The sequence below is a fragment of the Macadamia integrifolia genome, chromosome 11 (genome assembly GCF_013358625.1).
Source record: "Macadamia integrifolia cultivar HAES 741 chromosome 11, SCU_Mint_v3, whole genome shotgun sequence".
Classification (NCBI taxonomy): Eukaryota; Viridiplantae; Streptophyta; class Magnoliopsida; order Proteales; family Proteaceae; genus Macadamia; species Macadamia integrifolia.
The window spans coordinates 12,675,636-12,699,396 of record NC_056567.1 but is presented as its reverse complement, the minus strand read 5'-3'; the positions used below and the strand labels follow the sequence as shown (position 1 = coordinate 12,699,396).

At 37.6% G+C, this 23,761-nt stretch overlaps 1 protein-coding gene across 4 annotated transcripts; it reads left to right on the top strand.

Annotated features, from left to right (window-relative positions):
- Window positions 1-10,267: 10,267 nt before the first annotated feature.
- Window positions 10,268-22,296, top strand: LOC122092665. Of its 4 annotated transcripts, XM_042662896.1 has the most exons (4): window positions 13,405-13,682; window positions 16,281-16,363; window positions 16,570-16,696; window positions 21,998-22,296. In XM_042662896.1, exons 2-4 carry the CDS (start codon window positions 16,346-16,348, stop codon window positions 22,078-22,080), a joined length of 228 nt encoding a protein of 75 aa, XP_042518830.1. In that variant the 5' UTR covers window positions 13,405-13,682; window positions 16,281-16,345; the 3' UTR covers window positions 22,081-22,296. The 4 variants fall into 4 exon arrangements, 2 of the variants coding, with proteins under 2 accessions (XP_042518830.1, XP_042518829.1); XR_006144260.1 differs by lacking the exons at window positions 13,405-13,682; window positions 16,281-16,363 and adding an exon at window positions 10,268-10,450; XM_042662895.1 differs by lacking the exon at window positions 13,405-13,682 and having other exon boundaries at window positions 16,054-16,363.
- Window positions 22,297-23,761: the final 1,465 nt, after the last annotated feature.

Sequence of the window (23,761 nt, the reverse complement as noted above, 5' to 3'; positions counted from 1 at the left end):
AAAAGGGCAAAAGAATCTGTTTTAAACACGTTTTAAACGGCCGTTTAAAACGTGTATTCGTTTTTTAAGGGTAAAATAGGAATTTTATAAAAAAAAATAATTAAAAAAAAAAAAAAAAACCTATTAGTAAAAGTGAAGAGTGAAGACAATATGGTACTTGGTTTTTGATTTTTAACTTCCATACTATTTATAGGAAAAAAATCTCATCTTCTTATAGCCCAATGAGTAAAGAGAAGCTAAAGCTAGCAACATCTCATTTTCTTGTAGCCCATTGGGCTATTTTATCTTGGGACTCCTAGAGCTTTTGGAATATTAGATGCATGTATACAGGTAATAATCTCTCAAATTGCATGAGTATACTACCCTTTTTTTGGTTTCGTTTTTTTGAAAACTACACGTTTAATACTCGTACCGTTCGTTTTCGTTCGTTTGTCGTTCCCTGTTTTTTTGACCTTTTTTTGACCGTACCGTTCATCATTTTTATCTGTTTAAAACCCATACCGTACGTTTCTATTTTTTTTCCATTCCCGTTTTAACAAACATTGGTCTAACTTGGGTAATTGTCAAATTTTAGATTCAAATTCAATCAAATCCTATACATATATTGAAATTACACTTGTATTTTTAACCACCCAATTATTTCAATATTTTTTTCAAAATTGAATTTAAAATTTTTCACTTGTATTTTAAACCATCCAATTATTTAAATATTTTATCAAATTGATTTTTTTAATAGACTTTTATAGTTTCATTTTGATATATAGAGAACTCTATTTGGGCTAAAACTCGACACTTTTGCACTTCAATAAAATTTGGACATCTTCTAATACACCACACGGTAACTCTTAGTGCAATACATAGGAATGCATTAAAGAATGGATAAATGTTGTGTGAATTACCTCTTCTAGTACTGTTAGATGAACAGATTTGAATCCTCTGAAGCACCTGTAGTGCAGCAGAGGTACTAGTGAGGAGAGAGACTTACAAAAAGCAGGAGAGGAAAAGAAACGTAGGAAAGAAAAAACATGCGAGATAAAATAGGGGAGAGAAATCGAGAGAGAGAACCTAAATTATAAAACTAATTGTATTATTAGAAAATCAGTTTTTTTTTTACTCGCCTCACCATTTTCAAAATCTGGTGACTTGAATGCAAGTCAAACCTAGTCATTTTTTTCTTATTTTTTAATATCTTCATTTTTCTCTTTCTCGGAGTGAGGAGGGATTGAGGTTTATGGTTGCTTCACAAGTGAGAAGATAAAAATGGGCTAATATTGAAAGCAACAAACAAAAATTCTAGGGTTTTGTTTAGTAGTAGACCAAACTTATAGTTTATTAATGAAAAATAAAAAACTAAATTAATGAGTTTCACATGACTTGGGAAAACATCAAGTTAAGGGAACTCAGACATGGTTTAGTCATTTCTTAAATCTAAACAGGTCTTCATGACTCCTGATCAGGTTTCATATTTTATTGACTCAACTCAAGTGACTCGTGGGAGTGAAAACCTATTTTCTAGCTATGTCTAATTGACAATTGGGTACTAATAATCATAATTCCCCACAAATTGATGAGAAAACGTAAAGCATGTCATTCTCCATGAAGCTAGGAAAAAAGTAATAGAAAAAGCTCGAGCCTTAATTTTTGTGTCATCCATAAAACTCAAAATACTTTTACAACTTGGATCTTTTGTGACTATTATAAATTTGAACTATGCTTTTGCTTATTAGATCAGCTTAATTGATAGATATAAAAGATGATGTGGCAGCCCAGTAAGCCTCCTTACGTTTGCCACATCACTTTTGGCTCACATGGAATCTGAAATCAATATTCCTGTTGAATTCATAAATTTACTACACACATGTAACAATGGGAAGTCTTATTCTCTAAATATTCCCACATGATTGGATAAGAACTTTGGTGGGAAATACACACTTAGGCCATTTTGGAATTCTTATAAATCAAATTAAGGGTTGGTAATTTGTGGCCCTGGATCACTAGGCTGGGATAAGTAAATCAAGTACGTACTATTTTGGGTTCACCCAAGCATAGGCCCAGCCAATCCTTCAACTTCAGGCCTCAAATTAGGTAAAGATAAGAAGCTCGTTAATTGTTGGGTCAAGAGAATGTTGTGTCATGACTTTCTTCCTAACTGGGTTTAGTATGGGCAAACCCCTGTCTAATGCTAACTTTACTGGATCCGGCTCTTCTCCATAACGCTCATCGCCCAAAGTTTGCCCATAACTACCTACCTATCCCTAGAGGATCCAAGGGCTGTGGTAACTTCTGCAAAAAAAAAAAAAAACCACCCATTAGACCTGGGTACAACCCATACCCGATAGACATTGGGGCTCTCTATCAATGGCTTTAGGAGACTTTCCAGTCTGCTGATCCCAAGCTCCACCTTGGGATTCGTCTCGTCTCCAATTCTTTATCCTCTAATTCTTGTCCAATTCGCTCCCAATGCGCGGCACATGTACAATAGTCAATCCAAGAGTTGTGGATCTTTAGGGTTATACAAACTCATTTCAACCCCTCAAATCCCTCTACTCCGATCAAACCCAAACTAACTTATACCCTACCTCTTGATACTTTGAAGGATGGACCAAAGGAATTCGGAACGTCAACATCGAGGGAATGAAGATGCCAGTATGTCGATCGTCAAGGTGGAGACGAGGAGGAAAGTTGATGTTCTTGACGAGCTTTAAGCGAATTGGAAACTGCTTTCCAACCTTCCCAGAGATTGTTGAGGATTGATAGGATTCTTTCACTCATTTCCATGTTGCGGACAATGCTTAGGAGGAAGTGGTGGGAAGAAGTGTGTGGTGATTAGGAACGTGAAGATGTCCTATTCTGCGCTCTTTAAAATATTTCTCAGGCTACTATAATGCACTACTACTACCAATGTTGCAAGTCATCATTGGGAGTTCTGACAGTCTCACTCCTTCCTGGATTTCTTCCCTCACTCCCTCCTCTGTTCTTAGGTGTCTTTTGTTTTGTTTATCTTTCATCTTATTTGATTTTAGATTATTCTTGAAAGTCGGGTTGGGTATTGGGTATCTCCAGTCTCCTTCTCTTCTCTGTGCCTCTTTTGATGTTCTTCATTAAAAAATTAGCATAACAAGTAGAGCCTATAATGGGTTGTAACTTGTAATTATGTACTAGATTAATATAAAGAAAGGAAGATCGGTGTTAATTTTTGTATTTCTGAGAACTAATAATTTTTTTTTTAAATTTTTATTACTAGTTTTTGTTCCTAAAAAAAACAGAAGAAGAAGAAGCAAGATTTTCCATATCAGTGAAATAGAGTAAACGCATTTCGAGCAAGGAAAATAAAATCAAATATCTGAACTGAAAAAAAAAGGGGGGCGGAAATGGTAGAAGACAGATAGCAGATAAAAAGGGGGAAAATAAGATCATTTATTATCCCTAGAGTGAGAAGAGCATGGAGCAATGCGATCTAAAAATCTTGATCGTCTCCACCTCAATTTCATCAACTTTTATCTCCAATTTTTTGGACTAGTTCAAGAGATCCGATAACCTCTCTGATCCATCATTCCTCTTTGAATTCGTTCTCTTCTGCTTTGGCTTCTGAATCGACCATCCAACATTACCTGCGGCTTCATTATGGCGGTGTAATTTTATAGCAGTGAAATATTTACACAAATATTAACACAAAAAAAAATCTCAAAACACTCAGTAACTCCAACCTCTGAAAGCACAATCATCACACCCACAGTCAGGGTCCATGGTCTACCTCAACATCTAGAATAACAGTCAAAGTGTCAAATGTAACTCCTGAAGGATTCACACTAGAATCTAGTAACTCAGTAATTTCTCCATCTAAAAGAGAATGTAAATGAATGGGGTGAGCTCCACATGCTCCGTGAGGGATGGGGGTAGGCAAACAAACACAATAAAAATGATGCAATGCATGCTTCACACCTTATATGATGCTCATAGCTTCATGTGGCTATACTACTTCTTATTCTATTACTTGGTCTATAATAGTGGTTTAGTGTTGCGCAACGTAGGTAGTATCCCCTCCCCAATACGTCGAGCTCCAGAGTTACAAGCAAGTTGCAAGCAGGAGTCAGGTAGTCCTAGAAGAACCTCGGTCCTCCGGCCAACCCCTAAGTTAATAACCCCGACAGCCATGTGTATAGTACGTCATACAATGCTACAATCCGTCATTAGGTATAGTCCGTCACACCCTAGAAGTGTATTGTTGATCAGGCAACCACGTAATGGGATTAATCAGTACCTCACCACCCCTATTGACAAGGGGTTGTAGCACTCGGGATGTGAAGAACCCTAACCCATAAACCTTCTATATGATGTATTTCATCCATCATCCATCATACTAATCAATTTCAAACATCGGACATAGTGCCGAAATTCACCCCTCGGCCCTCCTGTGTCCTGTCTTACCTGTATTACCTTCACCATATCACATTATCTAATTCCATGGTATCACATTCACATTGCTCATTAATAATAGTTACATATTCAATGCAAAAGTCCATCATGCATAAGTAACAGGCATAAAAAGTAAAAGAAATGGTAAACACTCCATAATTTAAGGATCAACACCCACTCACCTTATCATTGAAATCACATGTGGTAATCCCAAATTCAGACTTCATTCCTCACCGATGATTTAGGTCCCTAAATACATATTGTGCATACTCATATTAATTAGTTAAAAATAACAGTCATGGATCTGTTCATTATTAATTTCATATCCTAGGATCCCTTTTCTTGGTTGGCTTTGATCACTCAGTTTACCACCTCGAGATACTTCTTTCGAGAAGGGCTAACATTCTACGAATTGTGTAAGCAGGCCACACATAAGGTTAAGGTACCCACAACAAAGGTAGAAGTCAAATAGGGTACAAGAGTTCCATCGGCAGGTCGGCAGTACAACCACCAATCAACTGCTAGCACTTGCCAGTGCATGTCTACAGAATTTTGTATTCTTCAGTTCTGCTTGCTAAGCCTTAGTGGTATTAATTGAGCTCAAAACCTCAGGCCAATGCATTATACAACATAAAAAGAGTTTGGTTTGTCACTAGGGTTCACTATTGCTTCATTCTAGAGCTCAATTATGTGAACCCTAGCTTAGCTCACACAATCCCAATACAAACTTAGGGAATTAAAACGAAAAATTGCTAAACTGAAGGGGTTGGGCTCTTTTCTTCCATATTATCCACTTATGGTGGAAGAAATGGATGGCCTGAAAAAAAATGATACATAAGAACTTGTGGTTCTTCCCCCAAGAAAAAACCAGTTGGCTGTAAATACATGTTTGTGGTTAAACATAAAATAGATGACACAATGAACAGGTACAAAGCAAGACTTGTGGCTGAAAGGTTCACTCAAACATATGGGATCAGATACCAGAAGACGTTTGCTCCAGTTGCCAAACTTACCGCTATAAGTGTATTGCTCTTATGTACTGTAAATCTAGGATGGGATCTCCAATAACTTGATGTAAAGAATACTTTTCTCCATGGAGAGCTTGATGAAGAAATCTATATGGATATTCCATCAGGATTCTCTAGTGATGGAACTCAAGGCAAGGTTTGCAAGTTGAAGCGTGCTCTCTATGGGTTGAAGTCGTCACCTAGAGCGTGGCTTGGGAGATTTCACAAAACAATGACTTCTATGGGGTATAAATAGAATAATGTTAACCACACATTATTCATAAAAGATATGGTGATAAGATCACCATGCTTATTGTTTATGTGGATGACATCGTGGTGACAAGAAATGATAGTGTTGACTATTGAGAATGGTCGCCTTAAAGGCTTTCTTGGCGGAGTTTGAAATAAAGGATCTTAAAAAATTAAAGTACTTTCATGGGATTGAAGTTGCTAGGTCTTCAAAAGGCATTTTTCTCTCTCCCAAAGAATGTACATCCTTGATTGTCGTCTGAGACTGGTTTATTGGGTTGTCATATTTCTGATACTCTTATGAAAGCTAGTACTCATCTCAAGGAAAATAAGGATGAACATATTAACAAAGGGTGTTATCAATGGTTGGTAGGCAAACTGATATATCTCTCCCACACATGGTCTAATATTATTTGTTGTGAGTTTGGTGATTCAGTTTATGCATGATCCTTACTCCTCCCATATGGAGAAGGATGTTTTGCATATACTACGTTACTTAAAGTGAGCTCCATGAAAAGGGATCATTTTATCCCCTCATGACCACTTCAGAGTTGAGGCTTATACAGAAGTTGATTAGGCTAGGTCTACTAATAGAAAATCCATCTCAATTTATTATACCTTTGTAGATGGGAACCTTGTCACTTGGCATAGCAAGAAGCAAATGTGGGATCCAGTTTTGAAGCAGAACTTTGTGCCATGGCACAAGGGATTTGTGAGTTATTGTAATTGTGCAGCTTACTAGAAGATATTGTTGTTCTTCTTTGACTCCCCATGAAGCTCTAATGTGATAACAAGGCTGCTGATATAGATAAGTCAGTTAATGGGCTTAAAATATGGGTAAAAAGTAAAAAAATGGTAATTAATCCATTAGTTTAGTTAGAATCCTGTTTTGAGTCTATTTCCTTTATTATTTTAGTTTTTAGTCAGTTTAAGTTTCCCTATTAGTGAATAACTAGTTAGTTACCTACTCTATGTTGGAGTTCTAGTCTAGTATTATTTGGAGTCCAACTCTTATTATGTAAGGTCTAATCATACTTGGAGTCTAACTCCTAGTTATGGTATGACTGCTAATCTACCCTCTATATATAGAGGAGCTTATGTAATCTCAATTGATAGATTTGAATAATGAATGATTGCTGACAATTGTGTAAACAACCGGGATAGCTGTGGGTGAGATGCCCGGGCCGAGATAGCCAATCCCACCCACACTTGTCTTGTTTCTTTTCTTTCCTTTTCTCTGTTTACTATTGTTGTTATTATCTGCTGTTATTGTTTATTGCTTTTATCAAAATTAGACCTGTTCACATCCTCAAGTTAGAACTGACCAGCACCCATAGAGGAATTAAGAAAGAGAGAGATCAATCTCTTCTTCCTTCCCTAATTGATCCCTAATATGCTTGGCCTTTTCAAAGAGTGTTCATAGCCAACCAAGGATCACTCGATCCTCTTCTTGTTGCTACCCAAGCAGCCCTAATACAATTCTTGCAGAATTCTCTCAGATTCTCTCTCCTAGGTCTAAAAATCAAGAAAATGCATAACTCTCAAACCAGTTGTCAGAAGCTCTTCATATTTGGGGGTTTTTGTACCCTCCCTAGGCCCTACAATTGACAAATTTTACAGCTCAATTGGAGTCCCACAAACCCAGTTGCACCTCTCTCTCTCTCTCTCTCTCCAACCTTAGCGTAGGTCCTTCTCTCTCCTATTGGGTTGGGTTTTGGGCTAGTTTTGCTCTTGCATTACTATTGTATCCTTAGGGGTTTATTTGATGGTTTTTTTTTCCTTATTTCCTGATCTTATTTCTGGTTATCATCAAGTTGTTGTGTTCTACTTATCTTGTTTGGGGTTATAAATTGCTTGGGTAGTTTACTTGTAATCTACTTTTGCATTAGCTGCTATCAGTATTGCCCACAACCCAGTACAATATGATCGTACCAAGCACGTGGATATTAAAAAATAATTCATCAAAGAGAAGTTAGATGATGGGTTAATTTGTGTTCTTATTGTTAAGTCTGTTGATCAGTTAGTCGATGTGTTGACTAAGAGATTAGGGGGAAAATTGTTTCATCTTTGTTTAGTCAAGTTGGGCATGTGTGACATCTATGCTTCAACTTGACGGGGAGTGTTGAAATATGTACTTAAGAGTGCCGTAGAGGCATTCTTGGGCTTTCCCCCTCCCACCAACTCCTAGAGGGGTTGACATACTTGTAATTTCCTTTCTTTTGTTTTATGGTACTCTAGTATAAATAAAGGCTTGATTGATCTCTTTGATCATTCAAGCACTCTACCCTAGTTTTGTTGTTAAAACTTTTCATATGAAGCGTACCATAGCCTCATTTTAGATGGAGATACTTAGACCACAAACCAGGCACAAGAAAGAAAAGATTATTTTAATGTCAAGAGTATCTAGGTCACCTCTTTCCTTCAATTCTTTCCCTTACACCATTTGGTGAGACAAAATATCCGAAGTATATGGAAACTGAAATGATTTTATCAGAAGCTTGTTGGTTGCATGAGAAGTCGTTTTCCAAAGGCAAAGAACTTTTTAAGATGCACAGAGTTTGTTAGTTTCAAATTTGAGCATTATATTTTCTGCCTAAAATGATCAATTTAGAAACTTCCCAATGGGGGGGGGGGGACTGACCCATTTATTGATGGTCAAAATATTAATGATCTCCCATTCTCCTCTTGACCAGATGTGAAAAAGAAACTATAGGCTCCACCTTCTTCAATCCCACCCTCAATGCTACAAGGACAAGCTTCGAAATGCCTTAAAGGAGGAAAAGAATGTGGAACTAAAAGAACAAAAATAAAGATGAAAATAGAATAGTTAATGTTGGTTCATCGGTAAAGAATAATGAGTTATCATGTCTGATAGACCCGTTACACAATTAAAAATATAAGCACATAATCATTGAATAAAGGAGAGACGTGTTTGGGTGTCCCTATTATAATATCAGTGCCTAAAAGGCAGGGGATAATTTGGACTTTCCACACTTAATTGCAGATTCGGTGCCTATGTAAGTGAGGATAATGATTTTGATGCACGATAACTAGAATTCATGGTTAGATGGTAACTTTATTAAGTTGGCTGATGTGTTGGTGCGTGGGTGGTATTGACAAGTTGTACAAGTATGGTCTTATCTCAGTGATGTAAGGTGGTTTACCCTAGATAAATAACCCCAAAAAATTGTACACTCCAAACCAACAATTAGATCTGCTGTACAGATCAAAGAACCAAAAGAAAATTTCATGGGGACGGCTGAAACCAAGGGAAATAGAAACTCACAAATAGGAGGTTTTAGAATTCGCACACCTAGTCGAGTAGGCCTTCAGATGTCCTCAAACACCACCAAAGAGTTGCTATAGCTAATCAGTAGGTAGCACCAAACTATTAGTAACCAGTCTAGGCCAGAGGAGGATTCACTGGCAGAGAGGGAGAAACCCTGCGGCTTCCAAACCAAGACTCAGATGGCCCTGGTTTTGTGGTCAAAGGAGGCCCTTGGTGGCCTCAACAAAACCCTAAGGGGTTTAGGAAGTGGGGTGCTGGGTTGGGAGATATTGAGAAAATTAATTAGGGTTGAAAACCCCAAATCCCATTGAGATTGATTTGCTTGGGTTGTTCTTGGTCTCTATTGGTGGCTGATCTTCTTGGATTCAAACTCTTCAACCTTCAAACTTGAATCACTCTCTCACAAGCACAAACAATGAAGAAAGTACAAAGTAGAAGAGAATGGAGTTGGGGCAGATGTGGGGGGGATGATGGCCATCTCAGCATAAGCCTCTCACCCACATCTATCTCAGTTGTTTAACATCATATCTCAAGAGTTGGAGTAACAACGGCTGCAATTCATCAATCTTTCATTGATTCTCAAATTGGTACAACAACCTCTCTTATATAGAAGAGAGTACAACCTTACAAAATAGAAGGTACTCAAAAAGGAAACTAACTTGAAATTAGAAACTAAAGATTTTAGCAACTAAACACCGACTTGTACTCTAAGTAAGCTTGAGACAGTAGTAGGGACTTTAGAAGACTGACTAACTCAGCCAGCTTGTAGTTTGACTGGTCAAACACAAAAAGACAAAGGGCAGCATCTATGGAGATCGCAAGACATAAAACAGAAGCTTGTGGACAGCAGCTGTAGGCTGGATCAATGGGCACTGTTAGAGAACTTCTAGAAGGCCAAAGCAGAAGCAAAGCACTAACATAGTATGGGGCTGCTATGCTGGTATGATGGACTGCAAATATGGACCAGCATAGGGCCAAAATTGGGCCCGGATGGGGCTAGGCTGGGCTGGCTGGCTGGCTTTCTTCCTCCTATAATGCAGGCCAGCATAGGTATCTACATAACTCAAACTATAAATTATATATTAAATAATTTTTTGTGTGGGCTTAGTAAACAAGTGAGCATCTAGCTTAGTTATTGATTAAGAGATCTAATGGTCAAGTCTCATTGTGTGCTTTGAAATGGATTACTATTCTTTTTGTTTTGAATTGATTTTGTGGGCCCATTTCTTAACTACCTCGGAGAGGAATTTCAAAACGTGGAAGGAGTGGGGAGTTTCCTACGTAAGAATGAGGGAATTGAGGAGAAAGTATTCCTTGTCAAGCAGGAATCATGGAAAGAAAGAGAGAGGGTTAGAGATAAAATAGGAAAAGAAGAGAGTTCCCTTGAACGATTTTTGAAGAACCTCCCCTCCCAAATCGTGAGAGACCAAGAGAGGTTCCTTGCTGAAATTAAGAGAGAAGAAGAGGATCATCAAGCAAATAACATGCGGTAAGTTGATTTAATTCCAAGTCTAAGATTGAGTTTACAGTAACATATATATCATTGAGTTACAATGAAGTTGCAAGGGGGAAAATTGTGTTTCATCATTGAGTTACAATGATGTTGCAAGGGGGAATATTAGTGTTTCAGTTATTATCCTGGATAGGACTGATGCTGTCTGACCAGAGGGACATAATTATCACATTTATGGGAGTGGAATTTTGATTTGAAATTTTTAGGGAATAATAATAACATGATGATCTAATTCTCCGAAAAATTTGAGCTCGATCTGAGTTCGTTTGGTGGAGTAAATAATTTTGTGTTTGAAACTGCAGAATGGGGTAACTCTTGTACCCGAAATTATCATAAAAGCATAACCTAGAAGTTGATTCTGACTCTGATTTTCTGATATATTTGAGTTTTAGTTGTCTAGTTTACGGAGAAAAAATCCTAATGTGATTTGACAGTTTGGCATGACTTATGACTGTTCTATCTTCGGATCTCAATTTCTGTCCGAATCTGGAAGTAGAAATAGGGCTGGTTTGTAGACCGTGATAGATCTGGTTTTTGACCCTGAAATTTTGATGGTATGTTCATCTATGAGTCTAGGCTAATTCTAAAAAAGTAGGGGTAGATTTTGATTTGGGAAGGTATAGTTGTGTATTTTTCTTTCCAGTCGCACAGATTCTGGCAGAATCTGTAACTCTGTTTCGGATTACATAAAATATATATGGACATGAATTTAATTCTGGTTTTTGGAGGAGACTTTGATTAAGGGTCAAGGTAAGTCTCTATAAAATTCAGGAATATTTGGAAGTAGTTAAGATGAAGAAATATTTGTTTTCTCGGACTAGTACTGTTAGATCTATGGGCAGAATTTTTTACGGAGTAGCATGAGGGCTTTGAAAGGGAGAATTATTATTGTATATTGGAGCATATTAGGGAAAGTACTGAAATGTGGTTACGTGTATATGTGATAGATAGCTGAGATTGTTTTAATTTGAATGGTAACGGAATTGATATTTGGAGCGACATTGAGGAGAGTGAGACTAACAAAACCTCAATGTATTATTTTATACAAATCACTCTTTGTTTACAAGTCCATTGTAGGCTGTTTCGATCAGACCTGATTAGACTAAATCTGGGAGGCGGGTTTGAACCTTGGTCTGAACTTCTCTTCTTCCTTCTTCGATAGGTGATGTCAAACGTAGGATGATCTACATCAATTACTCTTTCAAATTATAAGGTTACAAAATAGGAAGTAAACTATAGACAGCCGGTACCTTATTATAGTTTGTTATTATAAGCCTATGGTTGATTTGTACTTTGTAGTGGTGCGTCAGGTTGACAGCCGACACTTATTATAATTAACCATAACCTGTCAATCGTTTTACATAGATCCTTATGCTCGTCCTCACTTGGAATCTCCATGTAGCCGACCCCATTAAGTTGGGTTAAGGTTTTGGATGTTGTTGTTGTTGTACTCTTTGTTTACTGTTTCTATGAAATGGCATGATTTGAAAATAACATGAATGTTTTGACATATGTTCTATTTTACTATGCATAAAATCCATGGATGTTTCAAAATGGCATAATTAGGCTTTAAATGTTTTATGGACTGTGTTACCGTTGGACTGTTACCCTTCCAACAAAGAATTAAGTGTTGGGGTGGAATGTTGAGCACAAGAGTCATGCATGAGCGTGCCTTGTGATGTTCAAGGACTTTGTCTGATTCCGAGAGCCGAGTGCTTGGTGCTCACATTTCCATTTTGGTTGGGTAAGAGGATCGAGGGGTGAGGCAAGAGTATACATTTAAGGAGTGATGTAGGAGCACTTCGATGGATCGACCCAAACCCGTTCGAGAGTATGTACCAAGAACTGGATCCAAGTTTGGTAGTTGATCAGTAGGGTATTTAGAATATTTATTTCATTTGTCAAAGATATTTAATCTTTTATTTTGGGTAATTTTGGGGTATTTATGAGACAAGTAGAAATTTTCAATTTTAGTTTTATTGTTTCTATTTTATTAGTCTAGGATTTAGGAAGCAATTAGGAATTTCTATTTCAGTTTCAGATCTTAATTAGGAAAGTTAGTATTTCGGTTTAATATAAATTGGCATGTAAGCCAAGTTATTGGGCAGATATTGAATAATGAATTCAGTTGTTAGTGTCGGATGAGTACTTACAAGGCCGTGTGACCTCTTCTTCCTCCTCTCCCCCTTGTACCTTCCCTTCTCTCTCTTATCCTCTCCTTCTTCCCTACGAGAATCCTTCCTCCCCCCCCCCCCCTTTTCTTTGAGTGAATCATCTCCTCTATCCATATTCTTCTTGTTGTGTGATCTCTTTCCACTCTTCTTCTATTCTTCTCTTCTTATGTCTTTCCTTCTCTTCCTATAGTTTCTTTTCTGAAATCAATTGTTGTGCGGTACTACGTGGCAGAGAAGAAAGCTTACCATATCTTCATACCAAGTTACCTGAGCCTGAGATTGTGGGTGAAGGTTGCTCTTCCCTAGATGACCTAAACCCTGGTTCCAGAACTTCCTCTCATCACAGGATCGAACCTCAATTACAGGTTTGGGCATAACATCACAGTAAGGCTCAGTTTCAGAACTCTGAAAGTCTTATTTGTTGGCTATTTAGGAGAACCATCACTTACCCTTGAAAGAGCATCAGAGTTACGATTCTCCAGCCCAATTCCTAGGTCGATCAGAAGTCCTGTGAGAGACTTATCTCGTCTTGACTCTAACCAATTCTCTACTAGTTTTGTTCTTTGTAAGGAGGAAGACAACCCCACGTCACTCTTTCCCTCCTTGGCATAATTACTCTTTACTTGCTTTCCTTAAATTTCCCCTCCTATCTTCATTTATTCTAGCTTATCCATACTTTACCAACCCTTCCAAATTTGTCCCCTTACAATAAATCTGTTAGAAGTATTGATTAAGGGGTTCACATCACTATTCATGTGAACAGTGTTCATATGAACAGTAACTTTATATTTTTTTCCCTTTTAAGTCCTTTATTTTCTTTCATGCCCCTTAGTAGGGTTATGTCACATGTCATTATTATATATTGAATGAAGTGGGAGTTTAAACATAAGATTGTGACTCCCAAAGGTTATAGTCATCTCTCTTTTCCCTTTTCTTCTCCTTCTTCTAATTTACATGGTAGCAGAGCAAGATCCTTGGGGATTGATACCATTATTACAGGTTCTCATCAACACAAGTTCTTTCTTCAATCAAGGGTGAGTGAACCATCAAGAATCTTGTTTTGAAGTTTCTTCCGATTTCTCTTTGAAAGGAGCATAGCACCCTATGTTGTTTTTTGGTGACTTTTAGAGACTAGTTCATAACCAGCCTTAAGAACTAGGTCTCATCTGTGATTTATGATTTGTGGATTAGAGACTGAAGTCTAGAGTTCAGTCTTTTGGAGAAATTGATTTTGTCAAGGTTTGAACAAAATCAATTTTTTTCAGGGTTTTGTGGAAAATCGAATTTGGCTAGGTATTTTGTGGATTGGCTTTGTCAGTGTTTGGGGGGATGGATTGATCTTTGTTGAAGGGTTACTTGTTGGGATTGATTAGTGGTTGGATCAATTTTGTGGACTGATTTTTCTCAGGAGCAAGGTTCTTGAGATCGACTTTTTGCAGGGTTTTGTGGACAATTGCTTGTTTTCTTTGCATACAACCGAAGCAAAGAGTGTAGTGGCTGAGGTTGTATCTTCATCTTCTCCTAGAATCACAAAAAAGAAACTTGCAGGGGTTGCCAATTTTCAACAATAGGAAAAAATTGTATAGTTGATTTTGACAGGTCGTGCAACAGGATCATTTTACAAAGATGAATCTTGCTACAAATTCTACATGGTCTATTGTTGGTGCAAGAACTCTAGGGCAGCTTCTGAATTCTATGGAGAATTCAATTTTCGATCTTGTCACCCATATTAACACTGTGAAAGAGTTATGGGTATATCTGAATGTTCGGTACTCTAGACAAAACAATCTCTCCCGCATCTATAAGTTATCTCAGGACTTTTATCGAATTGATTAAAGGGTCATCCATTGACCCAATATTTTGCTGATTTTAAGAGAATGTATGAAGAATTAAATCCTCTACTTCCTATTAGTGGTGACATGCAGCAGAAGTAGAACCAGAGGGAGCAGCTTGCAGTTATAGGATTCTTTTGTGGTCTTAGAACAAAGTATGACAGTTTGTTCTCAAATACTTGGGGGAGACAATGTGGCATCTCTCATGTCTTGCGTGTATCTCGCAAGAGTACTCATGATTCTACACTTGTGGACAGCTCAGCTCGTGTCTCTAAACCTCAGTCGTGGTAGTACACATGCTACTAGCAATAGAAATAGCAAAGGGCATGCTACTGGTAAGTGGTAATCCCACATCCTCAGACAGCTCAAAAACAGTATGAACGTGCCATCATTGTGGCAAGTCGGGGCATATCAATTTTTTTTGTTGAAAAATTCATGGCAAACCTTCTTAGAAGCAAATTGCTAATTCCATAGCAAATACTGAAACCACCACTCCACCTGAACCATCTGAGGGGAAGATGGTTATGATGACAAACGAAGAATTTGCACGGTACAATCAGTTTTAGACTTCTCAGTCCTCCATTGCTACTTTTGTCCAGACAAGTAATGCCATTACATTTCTATCTTCTTCTCGTCCCTAGATCATTGATTCAGGTGCTTCAAATCACAATGTCCAGTGTTTCAGGTATATTTTCCTCCTTTCAAAAATCATTTTTCAGTGTGTTTTTAGCTAATGGTTCTCCAGTTCAGGTTAATGGGACTGGGACAGTTCATCCCAATTCTTCTTTGTCCTTATCACCAGTCCTTCATTTGCCGCAGTTTCCTTTTAATTTTTATCTGCAAGCAAATTCGTTTTTTGTGCTTTTGTTGCTAAAATTCAGACTCAGTTTGGCTTGTTTATTAAAATCTTACATAGTGATAATGTCAAAGAATATTTTTTTAATCCCTTTTCTAAGTTTATGGTTGAACGTGGTATGGTTCATTAGTCATCCTGTTCAGACACCCCCAACAAAATTGTGTTGTTGAAAGAAAGAACAAAAATTTGGTGAAAAATGCTCGGTCCATTATGTTATTAATCACATGCCTTCTTCTGTTTTGCATGGTGGTATTCCTCATTCTTTGTTCTTTCCTTCTGATCCTTTGTTTGTTCTCCTTCCATGTGTTTTTGGTTGTGTTTGTTTTATTCGTGATCATTGTCTAGAGTTGTCCAAGTTGGATCCTAGAGCTCTTAAATATATCTTTTGGGGTTACTCTTGTACCCAAAAAGGATATAAATGCTACTCTCCTAAACTGCAGAAATATTTTGTTATTGCTGACGTATCTTTCTTTGAGTCCACCTCTTATCCAGATGAGTCATTTATTTTGTTTGAGTTAGATGATGATCTTTCCACTTATATTGTTCATCACTCAGCTGCACAGGTTCCAACTATTGCAGCCCCACCAACTCCTCCACTAGTTGTTCGGGTTTATACTCGTCGTTGTAGGGAAGATCCAACACCCCCTGCTTCTGTAGTGCTTGCCTTGTCTTCGTCTGTAAATCCTAAGTCAAGTATCCTTATTTCTAATCTTGATCCTCCTATTGCTCAGCAAAAGAATTAGCATTTGCACCCAACAACTAATTTCTAATTTTGTTTCCTATTCTGATTTATCACATTATTTTCATTCTTGTCTTTCTACTATTTATATTCATCACATTTCTAATTTTGTTTTCTACTCTGGTTTATCACATTCTTTTCATTATTGTCTTTCTACTATTTCTAGTCATCTTGTTCCTAAGTTTGATGAAGAAGCATTGTCTAGTCCTAGTTGGAGGACAGCTATGGAGGAAGAATTATTGGCCCTGGAGGAAAATTAGACTTGGGATCATGTCCCCTTACCTCCTGGTAAGTTTGCTATTGGTTGTCATTGGATGTATGTGATTAAGGTCAACTTTGATGGTTCTTTTGTTCGGTTGAAGGCAAGGTTGATTGCCAAAGGGTATGCCTAGGTTTATGGAGTTGACTATAAACACTTTTCTCCTATTGTCAAACTTGCATCAGTTTGTATTCTGATATCTCTTGCAACTTCTCATCATTGATCGTTATATCAGCTTGTGGTGAAAAATGTGCTTCATAGCGATCTATATGGAGCAACCTCCAGGATTTGTTACTCAAGAGGAGTCCAGAATAGTGTGCAAGCTCAAGAAGTTTTTATACGGTTTGAAGCAGTCTCCTCAGGTATGGTTTGGCAGATTAACTGATTTGGTTCTTGAGCTTGGATTATCTAGATGTGACAATGATCACTCACTTTTCTATAGGCTATCTGGTGTGGAAAGGATATACCTTGTTGTTTATGTTGACGATATTGTTATCACGAGAGATGATGTCGAGGGTATCTAGTGTTTGAAGGTTCACCACTAGCAGAAGTTTCGAACTAAGGATTAGGGAAGGGTAAAATAGTTTTTAGGTTTTGAAGTTGCTCAGTCAAGAAAATGTATTTCTCTTTTTTAGAGGAAGAATGTTCTAGATTTGCTTATAGAGACTAGGATGTTGGGGTCCAAGCCTTTGGATACTCCTATGGATCCCAATATAAAACTTACAACTGAAAAGGCTGACCTTTTAGGTGATCCTGAAAAGTATCAAAGGTCAGTTGAAAAGTTGAATTATCTAACTGTGACTCAACCTGATATTTCCTTTCATGTCAATGTTGTGAGTCAGTTTTTGTCTTCTCCTCATACGTCCCATTGGGATGCTATAATTTGTATGCTAAGCTATCTCAAGAAAGCTCCAGGTCATAGTATGTTATAATCTAATTATGGACATGGATGTATTGAAGGTTTTTTGTGATGCTGACTGTGCTAGATCTTCTATTGATAGGCGATCAATTATTTAGTATAGTACTTTTGTTGGGGGAAACCTTGATGCAGGTGTGAAAACTTTGGAATAATTTAGTAGTTTGATTTTCTTTCCTTAATTATTAGTATACGATGTGGTCAAGTTTGTAGGAAGATTGAATTTTTTATTTCAATTGCTATTTAGGTTAGTTTCCATTTTTAATTAGCTTCCAATGTTATGCTTTTATTTTTCTTTATATAGTCATGTAATGGAGAAGAATTTAGATTTGAAGAATTAAAACTTGATTAAGATTTTGGGTGTGAAACCATGACTGCTGACCCCCTCTCCCTCCCTCTCTGAAATCTTTTAGTCCCTTCTTTTCCCTTCTCCTATTTCCTCTTCATTTCTCCTTCTTCACCTATGTTATTTTTCTGGTTTTCCTTTACCCTATTCTGGGCAACAGTTGTAGCCCCAATCAAGCTCTCAAATCTCCTTGGTGCTTGATCTAGTCGGACTGAGACTTCGGTCGTAGGTTCCTTCCCCTTGGGCAACATAACTCCTCAAGCCCCAGCTCCAAAGGCCTCCTCCAATCTGAGATCGAAGCCAAGTTTCAGGCCTACACTGGGTGTTATAGCCAAGCTTGTTTCAAAAGTGTATTACCTACTTTTAGGTAGCAAATTTGGGTGTTTGTTGCATAGGTTTAACAGGTTAATGGGTCTGGAATGGTTCCCTAAAACTTCAGCTCGAATCTCGCATGAGGGAGTATTGTTAATCGAACTCATCTTCTCTTCCACTGCTTCCATCGTAGGTAAGTTACCCCTTCCCAAGGTTGAAGATGACCCATCTTCTCTTTATTCTAAGTAATTAATGCCTTTACCCAACCATTCAGATTGCCCTTTCTTTCCTTAGTATTTACACATTGCCATTAAGTTTTGTCCATTCCAAGATTACCCCTTTCAACCTCACATGTGATTTCCTCCCTTTGTTGAAACTCAGTTTTGTCTTTTTGTCCTTTTGTCTTTGTCTTTTTGCATTAAAAGTCTTTCCTTTGTTTCATTCTCATATCATTGCCCTTCTTTTCTCTTATTATTTACATGCTGCTCTTATATTTTTACCCTTCCTAATTTATCCATGCTTCATAAATCTAACCCCTGTTATGTCCTTCTCCTTTAGCTGCCAAGTAATGCTATAGAACATTTGGTTATTTACAATTCTACCATCTAGTTGAAGGTTTACTTCAATACAAATTTGCCATTGGTTATTGCCATTGTTTTTATTGAGTGTCCAAGTGGGCCCTAAGCAATCCGATCTCTGCTTTTGAAACCTGGATTCGCATCAAACCTTGTGTCTTGGAAGAGTAATAGGTAGACTGTTGTGGTTAGGTCTAGTGCAAAGTGTATGTATTGAGCCATGGCACCTCACCCGTGAGTTGATGTCAGTGAAGCAGCTGTTGGATGAGCTTAGGTTTGAGAATGCATCTCCTATACAGCTGTGGTGTGATAACCAAGCTCCTATTCATATTGCACTAAATCTAGTGTTGCATGAGAGAACGAAACATATTGAGATCAATTGCCATTTTGTTCGAGAAAAGCTACAGCAATGAGTTATCTCTACAAATTATATTCGTACAGGAGAATAACTTGCAGATGGTTTTTACTAAGTTTTTTGGGAGTGGTAGAGTTGATTATATTTGTAACAAGTTGGGCATGATTAACATGCTCCAGCTTGAGGGGGAGTGTTAGAAGTATTGATTAAAGGGTTCACAGCATATTTCACGTGAACAGTGTTCACAGGTACCATTGTGATCAATAACTTTATATTGTTTTTCCTTTTATGTCCTTTATTTCCTTTTATGCCCTTAGTAAAGTTATGTCACATGTCATTATTATAAATATTGAATGAAGTGGGAGTGTCAACATAAGGTTGTGACTCCCAAAGGTTACAACCATCTCTCTTCTCTCTCTTTTCCCTTTTCTTCCTCTTCTTCTAATTGATAGAATCCTATTCTCCATTATATCCTTTTCTATTGAGTTATCCAAGAGTACCTAAAGAATTCTGTTAATTACCAAGTTGCCACCTCTATTGAAATCTTTGGTCTATTTATGGAATTACCATGATTAACTTCAATTGAATTACTCAGTGGGTTCATAAGTGAACCGAACAGGGTTTTCGAACCTCAGATCCACACCAATTAGTATCAGAGCCCAAACCTCCTATTTTCATGGTATCGTTTGAGAGTTTAGTTGCTGTTGGTTGTGATCTAATGTCTTAGGTCATCCCTTGTATCTCCACCCATAGTAGTAGAGCAACAAAGTCATGTCAACGCCTTCTAACACCACAATCTCACCTGAACAATGGTGAAAACTAGTTCAACAGAAAGAAGAAACCTTAGAAGCTCTCTAAGCTAATCAAGAAGTGCTTAGAGTTTCCCATGTAGAGGCCATTACAACAAGACTTGTTGCTGTAAAGACACCCATCCTAAATTCAGAAGGGCAGCAAGGTCACAATGCTCATAACACTAGATATAGGGACATCAAAGAGCAAGCACTGATCACATTTGATTGTATGCACTATGTTTTCAACGATGTGATCACAATCATTAAGCAACAGGTGGACAAGCCAGAAGATGAGTCACCAATGATAGAAAATGAGACGACGTCGACGGTCATTGAAAATCAACTTGTGAAAAAAATTGAATCAGTTGATTTTTTTTTTTTGAGTCACTACATCACCAACGAGCTTCGCATCACGGATTTCATATCATTCGACTATGGTTAACAATGAATTCATACAATCAAAGATGGATGTTGATTGATTAGTGATGATTCTCGCATTTTACAAAACTCGTGGATGATTTTTTCTTAACATAGGGGGAATTGATGCAGGAGCGCTTCGATGGATCTATCCTTCTTCTTATGCGATCCCTTTCCACTCTTTTTCTATTATTCTTTTCTTCTGTCTTTCTTTCTCTTCTTGTAGTTTCTTAGCTAAAATCTCTTGCTAGGCGATACTACTTGGTAGAGGAGAAAGCTTACCATACCTTCATACTGATGGAGGGCCTTAGGGAAGAAAGGGAAAATCAGAAAAGCAGGGGGGGGGGAAAGGGGAAACACACATTCTCACAAGCACCAATCAAGCTAATTCCCATTCAATTAAATTCACCCTATCCAACATTAAGTATATACAAGTATATAAAGAGAAAATAATAAGACTCCTTCTTAGACACTAACACTGAAATAGACTCTTACTTCTCTATCTCAAAAGAAACATGATAAAATAAAAGGCATATTATTAAACTAAACCACTACCAACCCTTGTTGGACCAAAAATCTGGGTTAGACTGGTTCTTCTCGGCTCTTGGCTTCCAAAGCCGGTCATACTAGTCCAACCAGGTAAGTGCAGCCTTATTTGCATCACATACCAGGTTGCCTAAACCTGATATTGTGGGTGAAAATTGCTTTTCCCTAGATGAACCAAACCCCCAAACCCTAGTTCCAGAACTTCCTCTCATGACAGGATCAAACCTTAGTTACAGGCCTTGGCATAACATCACAGTAAGGCTCGGTTCTAGAACTCTGAAACTCTTGATTTTTTGGCTATTTAGGAGATCCATCACTTACCCTTGAAAGCATATCAAGTTACGATTCTCCAGCCCAATTTATAGGTCAATCGGAAGTCCTGCGAGGGATTTGTCTTGTCTTGACTTCAACCAGTTCTCTGCTAGTTTTGTTCTCTACAAGGAAGATAACCCCACTTCACCCTTCCCTTCTTTGATATAATTACTCCTCTTCACTTGTTTTCCCTAAATTTCCCCTCCTATCTTCATTTATTCTAGCTTGTCCATACTTTACCAACCTTTCCGAATTTGTCCCCTTACAATAAATTCTATTCTCCATTATATCCTTTACTATTGAATGACCCAAGAGCACCTAAAGAATTCTGTTAATTACCAAGTTGCCACCTCCATTGAAATCTTTGGTCTATTTACAGAATTGCCATGATTAACTTCAATTGAGTTACTCATTAGTTGGGTGGGATCGTAAGAGAACCAAACAAGGTTTTCGAACCTCGGATCCACACCAAGGAGCGTGGTTTCCCCTCAATAGGAGCCCATTACCAGTTATGTGAGCCAAGAGCCTGAGTTCTCATCCCAGTGATTATGTTCTATGTTATGATATGATAACCTTTTGGAAGTACTACTATATAGACCTTACTCAAAAGAACAATGGAACTTTAATTTTGTAAACTTCTGAATTTTTAAGCATGACTCGAAAAATAACCCAATGGGGTAGCCGAGTTGACAAGGGACCTGCGCCTCAGGAAGCATGTGATTCTGAGTTCGACTCCTCTTACCTCCTTGAGGCCACTCACATGGGGGTGTTTAGTGCTCTTCACTGCTTTCGGTGAAAGATGAATGGTTCTCAGTCAACCTCGGTATGACCCAGCCCATGTAGTTGTGGGGTCAATATGGGCCAGCGGGACTAGTTAGGCCGAAGGTTTAGATGCCCGTTGTTAGCAACAAAAAAAGGCATGATTCGAATGGATTGAAAATGTATTCAGTTTATAAATCTTTGAAATGCACATCAAATGTGATTTGATATGTTTACTGATGTTGAGAATGTATAATAAGCTTTATTGATATTATGGTTTTGTTTCCCTTACTCACTAAGCCTTCCCAGCTTACCACTATTGCTAATCTTTCAGATGATGTTGAGCAAGAGACTTGTCAGCGTGAGGAGTGCACCATGGTCGTTGAAGGGAATGATTCCGAGATTGGGGATGTTTGATCTTTTTTACTTTAATTTATTATTTTCATTTTATATTGTTGGAACAATTGTAGATGACTTTGATTTTTTATTTAGATACATTGATTTACTTGGATTTGGACAATTGAGATGTAATTGAGATTTTTTTCACTTTTAGTTGTGGTGCCACCAGCACATTTGACTTCAGACATTTGAGTTGGATAATGATTAATGGTCATGGAAATATTCTGTTGTGTATATTTGTGACGATAATGAGGATTAATTGGAATTAAGAGATTATGGTTAAATGTTAGGTTCACTGTCTAAACCATTTTTGATCCCGTGGTTTTAAGTGGTGCAGTCTCTGGCCCCTGAGCATCCTTGAAAGTAACATATGCAATTTGAGACCGCTCATTCCCACTGTAACAACTAGGAAACACATAATAAGCTTCAAAACTTTGGAACACATGAAAAAATACAAAGCAATTGCCTAATATAACTAACCTCTGCATCTCAACATATTCGATTTCACCAGAAAATGAGAAGAATTCCTTGATGTCTTGCTCTATTGCACTCAAGGAGACATTGCTGACTCACTGTTCGTACCTGCAATCTCAAAGGGACGCGATAAAAACGTAGTGTCAAGTCAGGTTCTAATAGAACATGGTTTACTACATTAATCCATGTTACATATAATTGCATACATGGAAGAAAAGGTTTTTAGTTTGTTCGGTCCTAGTTTAGGAATAGAGCCTAGAAAAATTAGCATTATACTATACTGGTTTATTTTTATTTTCAAGAGAAATTTAAACAAACTAAGAGCATTCTGACGAAGAGTCACACCAATTAAAAAGCAACCTATCTAATAACTTCTCCCATCTTCTAGATGACAAGGAATAGCAAACAAATTGGTCTGTTTTCTAAAAGACATAAAAGTTTTACTCAATAATTTCCACAAGCACAAATTCCATAGGCCCAAATTTTTTTTCACAAAATAATCCATCATTCTCCGATTGATTGGGAAGTGACGGATTCGTCTCCCGATTTGTTCTATCAAAATCTAACTGCTCCAATCTGTTTTTTTATTTGTACAACATAGCAGATTGGTGCCTTTGGAGAAAATGGACTCTTCCACAATGAAATCCAGAAATCCACAATGAAATCCAGAAAAAAGGATATATATCTTGTTGATAACCAAGCATGCTTTTTACAAAACCTACAAATTGTGTGACTTAGAAAAATTGTGGCTAAATTTTGGCTTTGTTGGCTTAAAAGCATTGGAAGTATGGAAGAATAATTTGAATCATTAGAGGGAAGTCACTTATTGTCAATATTGGTATACGAGTTTAGGTGGGGAATAAGGATGGTGATGAGGTATAGATAATGACCAGGGTGTTACAAGGGTCACAATTGAGCTTTTCGAAGGCTCTGTATTGGACGTCAGGTACAGAGACACATTTAGACAACTTAGCCAATACATGAACATATATTGGATATTGCAGATATTATTGAATCATTGGACAATCACACTATCACGAGCTCCAAAATGAAGGTGGTTCCACAGCAAAGACGACGTTTTTAGACAATCAAAGAGAACTAAGAATGGTTTTCCCTCGTTGCTTTTCTTTCTGTCCATGGGTACAGCAATTCTTCTCCAAAATTACTTTCATTTAATGTTTTCTTCCTATGCTACCCAAAAGAAAAATAGTCAGACGATGGATCT